Below are 12,833 nucleotides of genomic sequence, written 5' to 3'. Positions count from 1 at the left end.
TTTAACCTCTGGATCATACTTATCCTTCAAAGCCCTACTCAACATCCACTTCCTCCATGAAGCCTTCATAGTCTCTTTTGTTGCAATTATACCCTCTGCTCTTAAAGACTCCATAACAATGTTTTTGCTATGGTAGTTTGCTCACAAGTATTTACGGGTCACTTACTATGTGCGAAACACTGTTCCAGAAACACAGCAATAAATAAGACAGGAAGTCGTTTTCCTGCTCTGTATTAGTTATTGGAGTGTTCTCTTTCTCCCATCCTAGAAGCTAAAAGTAATCCCACATACAGTTTTTAAAATGTTATAAATCCCACAGCCAATAACTGAGAACATTCTACACAGCCATTTTCCTTTGCCTGAATCTTTTTTCTTTATTGTGTGCAACAGGATTCTAAATTCCCACTGGCTGGCATGCCATTAGTTGCAGGGCCCAGTGAGTTTGGTTCACTGATGTGCACTTTCAAAAATGATATTATTGACCAGCTTACAATCTCCATGTGGACTGTAAGCTAAAAGGCCTAAATTTGCCTCCCACTTTGAGGTATTTGGGGCATTAAAAATATCTTGGATAGCTCCAATTCATATAAAACCCAGAAGTAAATATCACAGTATAAGCAAAACATCTTTGTGAGACACCTCTTACAAATACATGTTCGGTATAATCCAGGGAAAATTGCACAGTAAATGCAGAATAACAGCAACAAGTCAGAATAGTATACTACAATATTAGTACATAAATAATGATAAAGTTAATTAGTCCCAGGTTTCAAAAGGTCATAAGGTTGATAGATCGAAAACACAAAATAAATTGGCAAAAATAATCTTAATGGTATCAGTAATCACGATAAACATGAACTGGTACTTTCAACGTGGCATCTATCCTGGTAAAAAGAATTGTTCACTAACACTCTCTAGAAATGAACCTGCAGGCATCTAACAATAAAGCCTGAAAACATAAGGCAAAATGTCCAGGACTGTACAGAGAAATAGGCAAATTTGTAACTATAATGGGAGAACTTAATAACCACCTCTCAGAAACTGATATGTTAAGTAGACAAAATGAGCGAGGATATAGGAGATTTGAACAACCAGGTTGTTGAGCTAAACCTAATAGAAAAAAAAAAAAACCTAATCAGTGCTAACATTTATATGGTGTTACACGTTGCCAGGCCCTCAACTCTACGAAATGGGCAGTATCATCCCTCTTTAAAGGTGATGAAACTGAGAACTGAGGTAAGAGAGAGTACACAAGTTCCCTAAGATCATACAGTGATCATATCCCAGAGCTAAAATTCAAATAGTCAACCCCGGAACAACACAGATTTGAACTGTAAGGATCCACTTATACGTGGATTTTTTTTTCAGCACAATACAGTACAGTAGTATAAATGTATTTTCTCTTCCTTGTGATTTTCTTAATAACATTTTTTCCTCTGTAGCTTACTTTAAAATATGCATTAATTGACTGTTTATGATACTGGCAAAGCTTCTTGATAAATAGTCGGCCATTAATAGTTATGTTTTGGGGAGAATTAAAAGTTACACATGGAGTTTTGACCATGTGGGGCAGCTGGCATCCCTAACCCCTACATTGTCCCAGGGTCAACAGTATACTTAAATGACTAACATGAGAATATAGATGTCTTTTCTATCGCATAGGTAACTTTTAAAAATAACCCCACAGCAGGCTACAGGCAAATCTCACCATGGTTCTGAGTGTTGACGTTCTACACATGATCTGATGACAATGCAATAAAATTAGAAAGCAACAAGAAAGTAGATTTTAAAAAGTAAACTCTGGGATGCAGCTAAAGACATACATTTTTAGAAGGAAATTTACAACCTTAAGTGACTTTACTAGAAAACATTCAAGAGGTTAGAAAAAGAACAACAGAATAAAACCCAAGTCAGTAGAAAAAAAGAGATATGAAAGACAAAATTAATGACATAGAAAAGAAGAAATCCAACCAGCACATCGGAAAGGTGACTTTTTGAAAAGACACATGAAGCCTGATCAAGGAAAAAAGAAGGAACTTAAAGCAATATGAATAATGGACAAATATCTCATGAAAGTTGTTATAAAGATGAAAAAGAATTTCAAGTGCACTGAGCCACTGTGAAGACCATGAAAGGGAATGTGCAGGATGTAATTTCTGGGCCACCTTATCAACAACTGATATATTTAAAGGCATGCTGGGCAGGGGTCCAGAAACAGGGGAGAATGGAACACGCTATAAAAAGCTGATGATGCACCCGGATGACTGCACCGGCTTCCAGCTGCATCACATTTTTCTATTTCTATACGTTAACTGACAGATGTCTATGGCTCTGTAAGGTGGGCAGGAAAGACGCTGCCATCCTTATGTTGCAGAGCGGGATGTGAGGTCAGAGTAGTCCAGCTGCCTGCCTCAGGTCACATAGCCACTGGAGGGTGGCATGAGGAACTGCACCCCTGGATCGTCCCACCCCCTGCCAGGATTCCATGTGACCACCACTTTGGGAAGATTGCCAGATGCCAGCACTGGGACTTAGCTGGTATGAGTTCTAACCACGTTGCACAAGTGTACTACAAGAACTGTCTGTGAAACAGACACTCAAAATCAACCTGACAGATGAAAGCTGTTTTCCTAATCAAGAGAGAAGTGAACTCAGTAATCCTTTTTGTCTATTCACGTTCTTTTCCATCCCCTAGGGCCAGAGACAAGGACCTCCTTCCCAGAGGAAGGTGAATCCACCTCTCCCTCCACATGTAATTGGAGAAGGACCCCAGGGTTCTTGTAAATCATCCTCCAGCCAAGGCAAATTTTGGTTCCTAATCTAACCTTTAACTACCAGGACTCAAAATGGTACCCTTATACACTTTGTGTAAGAGATGGTGCTGAGCATCTGCCACAGCAGGTACTTTAGGTACTGGAAGGGTAAAGATCAAGAACACATAGTTCTTGATTTCTGCAAACTTATGGTTCAGTGGGGGGGCGGGGAGGGCTGAGGTGTGGACCAACAAACCATATCAATGTCAAAAATATTTCCCTCCTCTCTCCCCCTGTGTACTTGGCATTTGAGATCAAAGTACCTCATTCAAAAGTTGCTAGGGTGCCCCTGGAATATTTCACAAATGGATATGACCATGGAAATCACCGGGTGGCTGAACAAATGCTTTCAAGCCCACCGATACTCATGGCAATGGTGTGCTCTTCTCTGACCTTCAAATGGAACAGCCTCTCCAGCTGACCCTTTCCCGGTTATCTGCTTAGGGTCTCCGTGAATTCCTCCCAGGAAGGACCCTGAGTCACTCCTGGTATATTCTGAGTTATCCCCCCCTAATTCACACTCCTGATTTCCCCATCAGGCTCCAGTTCAGCCCAGCATTCTCTATCCAGAGCCAAAGTGGCCTGGGCATAAAGTGTGCACAGAAAAATAAATAGTTCTGCTTCTTCTGCAACCATCCATCATAAAAGTCTCCTCCCAACTCCTCCCAAGCAAATAGCTAGTTATTTTAAACCTGTGTTCACATTGGCTCTTTATCACTCATCTTCCAGGCAGTTAACCTCTTCTGGATTGTTTCTATTTTAAAAGAACACCCACGCCCAGGAAACCTCCTGGAATGGAATATTCAAAGTCATCCTCAAGTTCAGATGACAATCTTTCAAAAGTAGCATTATGTACATCTTAAAATAGAACCCTAATGCAATGGGGTTTTGCTGAAATGATTACAGGGGACTGTAATAGATACTATAAAGTCACCTTACATTTATAGACTCTTGAACAATTTTGGAAAGTGCCTTCATATGCGTTCTTCTGTTCATTACCGCAAGTCCCTGGGGCGTGGAGCCAAGCAGGGATTATAGCTGCCATTTTACTAAAGAGAAGCAGTACAGAATGGTATCATGGGCTCTGATGCTACTCTTTGGGCCTCAGTTTCCCTACCTGTAGAATGCACATAAAATGACTCTTGCCTCTTAGGGTTGTTGTGTGGCTGCGTAAAGCACTAAGTTCTTGGCACACAGTCAGGGTCTTATCAGAGTAACAAGGAAATTGATCCAAGGTTTGTGGATTTGCCTGAGGTCCCCAAGTAGGTCTGGGGTACAGCCTGGGTGGAATCCGTGTCCTAACCCTCAGGCCAGAGCTGCTGCCCTCCCTATGCTGTCTTCCCAGGCTCAGCAGATCTCAGTCTGATCCTCAGCCAGGAATCTCTCTGCAGAGTAAATCTGCAGGGCCGGCTGCCTGTTCAATGTCAGATAGAACCAGACCCCTCTGCTCACAGCACAGAGACACTGCAGTTGTTCAAGGGCTTAGTCATTATTTGTCTGCCCACCCTCAGGACAGCTGACACCCTTGGATTCACGTAATCCAGGTACGGTACGTGGTGACAGCTGCCCAGCAAAGTGCACAGGGCCTCCTGTGAGCAGGGTTATTTCTCAGGCCTAGGAGAGCGTCAGAGTGCCTCTCGTCTCCCTTCCTACCAGGCTTGGCGATTTCACCTTGGGACCTTTCACTGTGGTCCTTCCCCCGGCTCGGCTCGGTCCCTTCCCAATGAAGTCATCTTCAACTTTCGGTGTCCAGGCAGATGGCGGCAGATGTCACTCCTCTGTGGAACCTTCCTGGACTCCCCTGAGTTGAAAGCTGCCTCTCCCATCATACTGGCTGCAAAGAATCTTCCTGCCATTATTATAGCATTTCTTGTAACAGGCTATTATTTAACTAAATACTCATTTCCCCCACTTGTGATGGAACTCTCTGAGGACCAACACTGAGCCTCATTTACCCCAGCATCCAGCCCCTGTGCCCTGCATAGACACCACACATAAATATTTGTTGAGGCGAAAAGGCTTGAGTAATAATTACCACCAATGACTCTCCTTTCTCCTTTGGAGAGGTATAGGCATGAGAATACGGAAACTTCACCCTTATCTTCCCTAGTTCACTATGACCCAGGCACCAGAGGAATCTTCCAGAAAACAAAAAAACAAAAAATAGTTTTCCTTCAGAATTAGCAAGGCTGCCATGGCTTTCTGAAGCCCAGAGAATAAAACTATGAATCAAAGAGACTTGACATGAGAGACAAGGACAAAAGGTTCAGCAGAGTCCCATCTAACTGTCCCGGGGACAGAGCCACATCCAGGCTTGGCAACCCTCTCTCTGCATGTTCTGGGAGCAGTGTGAAAACAGCTTCGTTCTCAATTGGTGTTATTATTTATATCTCCTTGACTCTGCACTGCTTTGGCAGAAGAGCCAAGGGCATAAACTAAAACTCCTGAGTCTTTTTTTTAAAGTTTATTTATTTATTTTGAGAGAGACACGTGCAGGTAGGGAACGGACAGAGAGAGGGAGTGAGAAACTCCCAAGCAGGCTCCGAATTGGCAGTGCAGAGCCCGATGTTCAGCTCGAGCCAACAAGATCAAGATCATGACCTGAGCCAAAGTGAGATGCTTAAACAACTGAGCCACCCAGGCACCCTAAAACTCCTGATTCTGCAACAAACTTAAATTGTACAGACCCCAGTTCAGCAAGAATATCTTTGGGGAAGTGGTCATTTAACACCCTGTTCTGGCCTCCTGTCCCTGTTTCCACTTCCAGATGAGCAGCCAGATGGTTCAATCCCCTCTGAGCCTTCCTTTCAAGGCTCTGCCCCTTGCGGGTTCCTGTGTAGTGACAGCTATTACTGCACAGCAGACGGCCACTCACACATCCTCTGCACCAGCCTGAAAGACTCTCTAGGACTTTGTATCTCTAGGGCCTAAGCAAAGCTTCAACTCCCATGGCTGGCATATAGGCTTGCCAAAAATATTTAAACTAAATTCTATATTTTCTCTGATTGGTCACATTCAGAAAGTTTGTAATGTGCTGTGCTGGCCAGGTTGTGGGGCACCAGGCACTCACATGTGCTGCCATGGGGAATGTGTCCTGGGACATCGTTGGTGGGAGGTAATGTGGCATGACTGTCCATGTTAAAAAGACACATGCCACCTGACCCAGAAAACTCTACAATCATAGGTTAGCACCTAATGAGCATTTCCACAAGCTGGGTACTTCCCGACACTGTACAGATACTAATTTATTTAGTTCTCACTTAAGCCCTCTGAGGTAGATGGTATCATTGCCCCATTTTGCAGATGAGGAAGCTCAAGCAAAAAGACTTTAAATCATTTGTCTGAGATTCTCCAGCCAGTCAGAGCCCAAGCATCTGGTTTAGGGGTGAGTGTTCCTCACCACTATACTGAACTATATCCTGCTATGGAGCTATCCAGTGAAATAGTCCCTGTAATGTAAAAACCAACCAAAATATCTATCGTAAGGGAAAGGTTAAATATGCTATGGTTTTCCTTTTTAAAAAATGACGTTGATATGGAAGCATGCTGCTGTGTTACAATCTCCAAGTTACAAAAATTTAAGGCAGAAAAAGTAGAGCACAAGGCAGTGTGCTACCACTTGTAGAAAAAAATAATATATTCATAATTATGCTTACATATGTGCAATATAGCTTTAAGCAGACAGACAAGCAGATAGACAAGATAGGGAACTGGGGGGTGGAGGGATCCTTTTCACAGTATCCCTATATATACCTTTTAAATTCTGTGCCACATACATGGATTAATTATTTGAAAAGAAAACAATTTAGAAGAACAAACTCAACCTGTAATGCACATAATAGCTGCCTAATAGAAAACATAGCACGAGAAGTTTAATTCTATTTCTAAATGTCCACATAGTTTTAAGACTGTTGATTTATGAATCTTTTCTCCTCCAGCATCTAGCTCGGAGGCTGGCACATCTTAGGTATTCCGCAAATGACTGGGCAATGAATGAACAACGTGCATGTAGAGTTGGGCCAAATGGAATGAGTATTCATCAAGGTTCCATGTGCAATTCTATGTAGAGGGATACACACCACTTTTAGAAGCTGGGCTTACGAGGGACAATGTTCTAGACCAAGGAGGGTGGTAGGAGAGCCGACTTTCACTGTGAACCAACTCATGGTTGTCAACATGCACTTGGATTTTGGACTTTTTCAGGGCTCTTAGCTACTGGGGGCAATTTTGTCCCCAAAAGACATTTGGTGACATCTGGAGACATTTTTGGCTGAGTCATTTTTATTGGGGAAATGCTATTGGCACTTGGTGGGTAGTGGCTGGGGATCAGGCAGAGAAACCCTGGGCTGCCATCCCAGTTCTGGCCCTTATTCTTCTGTTCTGGAACATACCTAGAATTTCTATGTGTGTGCATTGTCCTCTGAAAATATAGCCAATACACAACCTTCCTGAGCCTATCAACCTTACTTTCACTGGAACCTCATCACTCAGGATCCTAGCCAACTTCATCTCATCCCCCTGCCACAGTCAGTGTGAGGAGCTGAGAAATATTCAACTATTTGAGGAAGACTCTTTCTGAGAAATTCCACACTGTGCTGGTGGGAAGTTCCGTTGTCCCTGGGGCCAGGAGTTCTAGCAGAAGGCTAGCTCATGAGGCTGGTTCTTGAGAAACTGAGGGAGAATGAAAATATCTGCATACTTCTCAGGCTGATGTTATCAGAAAGGATGGGTGGCCCCAAATCTGGAAGGACCAGCCTTATTGTTGAAGCCTCATTGTCTTCAGCTTTCTCCTACGGGCTTATGTGGGAGCAATAAAGGCTGTTCAAGGATTCCACCCGTCTGGGTGTCAGGGTGGGAGGGAAACACAAGGCATCCTGGCTATTCTTCTCATCCCTAAGACAGAGTTGAGGTCTGTTTTATCTGGGAGGCATCTGGGCATGTTTTGATACTTTCACAAGGAGAGTAATGGGATCAGATCCACAGACCAGTAATTCTGTCCTGTCCTGGCAGTGTGGATGCCTGTGACCATGAGCAAGTCACCCAACTGCTCTGTCAATCAGCTTCTTCCTCTGTAAAATGAGTGCATTACAGGGTTGTTGTAAAACTCCGAGGAAGTCATAGATGGGGACCATGCTCTAGAACTGACCAGGTCGCACCCATATAAATGTTAACTGTTATTCAAGTCTTTATCCACCAGATTTTTGGCTCATTTTCACCCTGGTGAATATGTGGTTAAGGATGGGCAATCCCATTAGGAAATGGCAGGGGACTGATGGCAGGATCGGGGCTCAAGCTCTGGAAGTCTGAGGTCAAGGAAGAGAAACTGCTGTTCCTGTAGACTCTCAGGCACACAGATGTGACGAATAAGAGATGGATGAGGGTGAAGCAATGAGATTCAGACTCACTTATGTGTGTTTTCCCACCTGGGGTGTGACGCAGACTGACAATTTAGGGCAGTAATAAATAAAACTTTACAGTGGTGGACTTCTGATGGCTCCAGATGCAAAGGTTAATAGGGAAGCTGAATCAAGACAGTCATCCAAGCCGGGGCGCTCAAACACGAACTTCACAGGAATTCTGTTTGTTGACATCATGCAACAACTGTTAAATGAATGCCTGTGTTTTGCATTAAATTGTGCCCTCAGGGAGAGATATTGAAGTCCTAGCCCCCAGTACCTACTAACATGACCTTATTTAGAATAAGTTTTGTGGCTGTAATTAGTTAGGATGAGGTCAAACTGGATTAGGCTGGGCCCTAAATCCAACAACTGGTGTCCTTAGAAGGCGGCCATGTGAAGACCCAGAGGCACAGACACGCGTGATGACAGAGACAGAGCTTGGAGTGATGCATCCGCAAGCCACATTTGCCACAGACTGCCAGCAGCCATCGGAAGCTGGCAGAGAGGCAGGCAGGAGATTCTCTCTCAGAGTCTCGGGAAGGAACCCACTCTACTGACACCTTGACTGGGTATGTTTCCCTTACAAAACTGTGAGACAACACATTTCTGTGGTGTAAGCCACCAAGTGTGTGGTGTTTCATCATGGCGTCCGTAGGAAAATAAAATAGCTTATCACGAGCTGACAGAGGATAAACAGGAAGCAGCTTCCGGCCTGAGGCAGACCCCCGGAATGCGCAGAATCAGGCAGAATGGCTACCGTGAGAGTAACTGATAGTGCAGAGGTGGAGGGGGGCGGTGCTCCTGCCTGACAGAACCGGACGCCGGCTTTGGGGGAGCGCCCTTCTATCTGCCATGCAAGCCGCTGTCAGAGAGGGAGAGATTTCATCTGACAAGCCTTGTTCTTCTGCAAACGACATACATAACTACTTGAAACTTTATTTGCTTCATGATTTGTGCAAATGGATTTTGTGGTCACTTTTTTCAGGCATCTTGGCAGCTCTGAGGGGGTAAATAAAAGAACCTCTTAATGCCAGCATGTGTCACTGGGAACGATGAAGTGCTGAAAGAAGAGAAAGATCCTTAATTGAAGCAGAAAAAACAGGTTACCTGGGTCTCTAAAATACTACAGTGCTGGCTGTCCAATTCCTGGGGCTTTTCTTTGCCTTTTCGGGGATGTACCTTATGCTGTTGGATAAATTCTTCCAGTCTTATAACCTAAAATGGAAGGGAAAAAAAACGCTTGGCAATGAAACAAAGTCCCATCTCCTAACGGAGTCATTAATCTGGGAAACCATTCTCTTGGGTCAATCAGTTCTGGGGATAGTGCCCCAATAGTCAAATTCCAAATGTGCTTCTGGAAAGGCCATTTCTAATTGGCAAGTTGCTTTGTCTTCTTGGAATAGATGAGCCTATACTTTTCTTTAAACTATTTATATAAATACCCCTATACTAGAGCTTCAGGGTGGCTTTCACACCATTCCTGGAAGGTAAGTCAATTATTTTTTTAAAGTTAGTTGGTAAAGAAAAGGAACGATATTTAAGAAGTATACCAATAAGGGGTGCCTAGGCAGTTCAGCTGGTTACGTGGTTGACTGTTGAACTCAGCTCAGGTCATGATCTTCCTGGTCATGAGATCGATCCCCATGTCAGGCTCTGTGCCAACAGTGTGGAGCCTGCTTGAGATCTCTCTCTCCCCTCTTTCTGCCCCTCCTCCTGCTCTCTCTCTCAAAATAAATAAATAAACATTAAAAAAAGAATTATACCAATAAGATGAAAGAGTGGCTAGAAGGTGCTATTAAATTGTATAGCCTTAATTATGATGATTATTCTTAACCAACTAATTGTAGAGTCTCGGTTAAACAGACTGGCTTCTCTACTCTAGACTTTGGAAGAACACGGCCAAGAACCATAAAGAAAACTCAGATGTTGCTAACAAATCTTTGTAGGAAAGCTAGTACTCCTCAGGCACCAGGCCAGGTAGGAGGAGGTAAGGGAGAGGCACAGAGTGAGAGCAAGATGGTAAGAGAATAAAATATTCCTTCTAGGAGCTGTCGTCTTATGCAAGAGGCAGATAGATGTTTATAATCCGAGCATTCAGAAAACAAAACGATAATAGTGCCATTAATGGTGAGTTTGTTCTGTGCCAGGAACAGACCTAAGCATTTTACAGTATTAACTCATCTAATGCTCACAAAAATTACTATGAGATACATACTACTGCAAAGAATCTACGGCACTAAACTCTGCCCAGGCTAGCCTTAGGGGCACTGAAGGATGAATAAGAGTCCATCTGTGGCAAGGGTAAGAAAGGACATTCCAGGCAGCAGGAATAGTAGGTACAATGGCAAGGGGAAGGTAGGATGTGTGTGAGAATAGGAGGAAAGTTCCATGTTGGAGGCCCAGCTTGAAGGAGTGGATGGGAGGAAACAGAGTCGGGGGGTAGTGGTGGAGAGTTAGGTTAGGCCCAGATTATGAAAAACATGGCAGTTAAAGATTTTGGAGAAGGAGGAGTGGGGCCATGTGGGGTTTAGAATGCTAGTTCTGGAATTAGCCAGACTAGGGAGAATGTGGAGACAGGGAGATACAGGCCGAGACTCTAGCAAGACTCTAGGCAACATCGCAGAAGAAGATTACGAAACTACTTACACTAATCTTGCTAAGGCTTATGAAATACTCAAATGAGTCCTATGCACTTGTTTATGTAACATCTATAAGAGGTAAAGAAAACAGAGTCTAGGTGAGCCCTCCTGGGGGTGCTGATAGAGAAAGGGGAGAGAGACGGAGAGCCTTCAGTGGTAGGACCCACAGGACTTGAAATCTGAGTGGATGTGAGGGTGGGGCAGGGCAGGGGCTCTAGGTGAGAATGGAGGAGCAGGAGAGGAGGAGGTCAGGGCTGAGTCTCCCACTTCTAGCTTTGGTAAGCCGGTGGATGGATGACACCACCACCAAGGCAGTGGAAGGAATGGAGGGTGATGAGCAGGTACTTTGTCAAGGTCAGCCTCTGGGTCACACCAGCCATCTACATATACTCAGGTCCTGAATGATCCTGGGGCATCAGAGACACGGCATACTATGCTGGACGTCGTATTAGTATCATGGTTAAAAGTGGGGTCTTAAGAGCCACATAACCTGGGTTTGAATCCCAGACCCACTACTCATTACCTGTGTGACTTGGAGGAAGTGACTTACCATCTCTGTGCCTCTGTTAACTCATCTGTAAACCACAGATCATTTTTTAAGTTTTTTTCAATGTTTGTTTATTTTTGAGAAACAGAGCCTGAGTAGAGAAGGGGCAGAGAGAGAGGGAGACACAGAATCGAAAGCAGGCTTCATGCTCTGAGCTGTCAGCACAGAACCTGATGCAGGGCTAAAGCCCATGAACCATGAGATCATGATTTGAGCTAAAGTTGATAGCTTAACCAACTGAGCCACCCAGGCGCCCCTATAAACCACAGATCATATTAGTACCTACTTTGTATGGTGGTTGTGAGGATTAAATGTTGATAGATGTAAGCTGCTTAGAAAGTTCCTGAACTAAAAGTAAGTACTCAACAAAACTCACCATCGTCAATTTTAGAGAGAGGTTCTGAGGGGCATCCAGAGAAATCACCAGGTGGTGACCCCAGGGTCCCATGTCAGAGGAATAACTGCGCTGAAGCCTCCCTAAGCCCTGCAGTGCAGAGCAGTCCAGGTCCCGTGTGAAGCTGGGCTTCACTCAGAAGGGAGAGGGGGAGGAGGGAGGAGGAAATGGGCATCTTTGCTGTGCAGCCGCCTTGGGTCGAGGTGGAATAAAAGCCTCTGGAGCCGAGACTTTCACCAGGTCCTCACCTCCAAAACCTCTGATACATCAAGTTCAAGGCTTGGCATGTTCACATTTTAGAAAAACGATAGCTTGTGACATAGAAAAAAGGGATTCAGAAAACTTAATGTGTGTACATGTCACCCAGCTGAAGGGGTAACACATCACAGACCTTATCCCTGATCTACCACCCTCTCTTCCTTCTAGAAATAACCACTGGTTCAGGTTTTCTTCTATCACCATGCTTGTCCCCAGACCGAACTATTATAGGTATTCTTAAGCAATCTGGACTATTTTTTTAATGTTTTATTTATTTTTGAGACAAAGAGTAGCAAAGTATGAGAGGGGGAGGGGCAAAGAGACAGTGAGACACAGAATCCGAAGCAGGCTCCAGGCTCTGAGGTGTCAGCACAGAACCCGATGCGGGGCTTGAACCACGACCATGAGATCATGACCTGAGCCAAAGTCGGAGGCTTAACCGACTGAGCCACCCAGATGCCCCAATCCAGACTATTTTGCTCACTGCTTCTATATTCTTTTTTAAATTTTTTTTATTTTTAATGTTTTATTTATTTTTGATACAGAGAGAGACAGAGCATGAGAGGGGGAGGGGCAGAGAGAGAAGGAGACACAGAACCGGAAGCACGCTCCAGGCTCTGAGCTAGCTGTCAGCACAGAGCCTGACGCAGGGGTAGAACCCATGAAGGTGAGATCTGACCTGAGCCGAAGCCGGAGGCTTAACTGACTGAGCTACCCAGGCGCCCCCGCTTCTATATTCTTAAAAGCTCCCCTAGGAGGTTGTAGGGCTTGATCAGGGCTGAG

General features: G+C 44.3%; 1 protein-coding gene across 4 annotated transcripts in view; it reads right to left on the bottom strand.

Annotated features, from left to right (window-relative positions):
* The window catches only part of FAM184B (family with sequence similarity 184 member B), a 146,782-nt gene that overhangs the window by 37,987 nt on the left and 95,962 nt on the right, over positions 1-12,833 (bottom strand). For 2 of the 4 annotated variants that reach the window (XM_029948348.1, XM_029948338.1), the window contains exon 7: positions 9,320-9,427. The exons of the other annotated variants lie outside the window; for them this stretch is intronic. In XM_029948348.1, the coding sequence (XP_029804208.1) occupies positions 9,320-9,427 (108 nt within the window). The remainder of the gene's footprint in view (positions 1-9,319; positions 9,428-12,833) is intronic. 4 annotated transcript variants of the gene reach the window in all.

The sequence above is a fragment of the Suricata suricatta genome, chromosome 1, assembly GCF_006229205.1.
Source record: "Suricata suricatta isolate VVHF042 chromosome 1, meerkat_22Aug2017_6uvM2_HiC, whole genome shotgun sequence".
Taxonomy (NCBI): Eukaryota; Metazoa; Chordata; class Mammalia; order Carnivora; family Herpestidae; genus Suricata; species Suricata suricatta.
The sequence above is the reverse complement of the archived record's forward strand: the minus strand, read 5'-3'. Positions and strand labels throughout refer to the sequence as shown.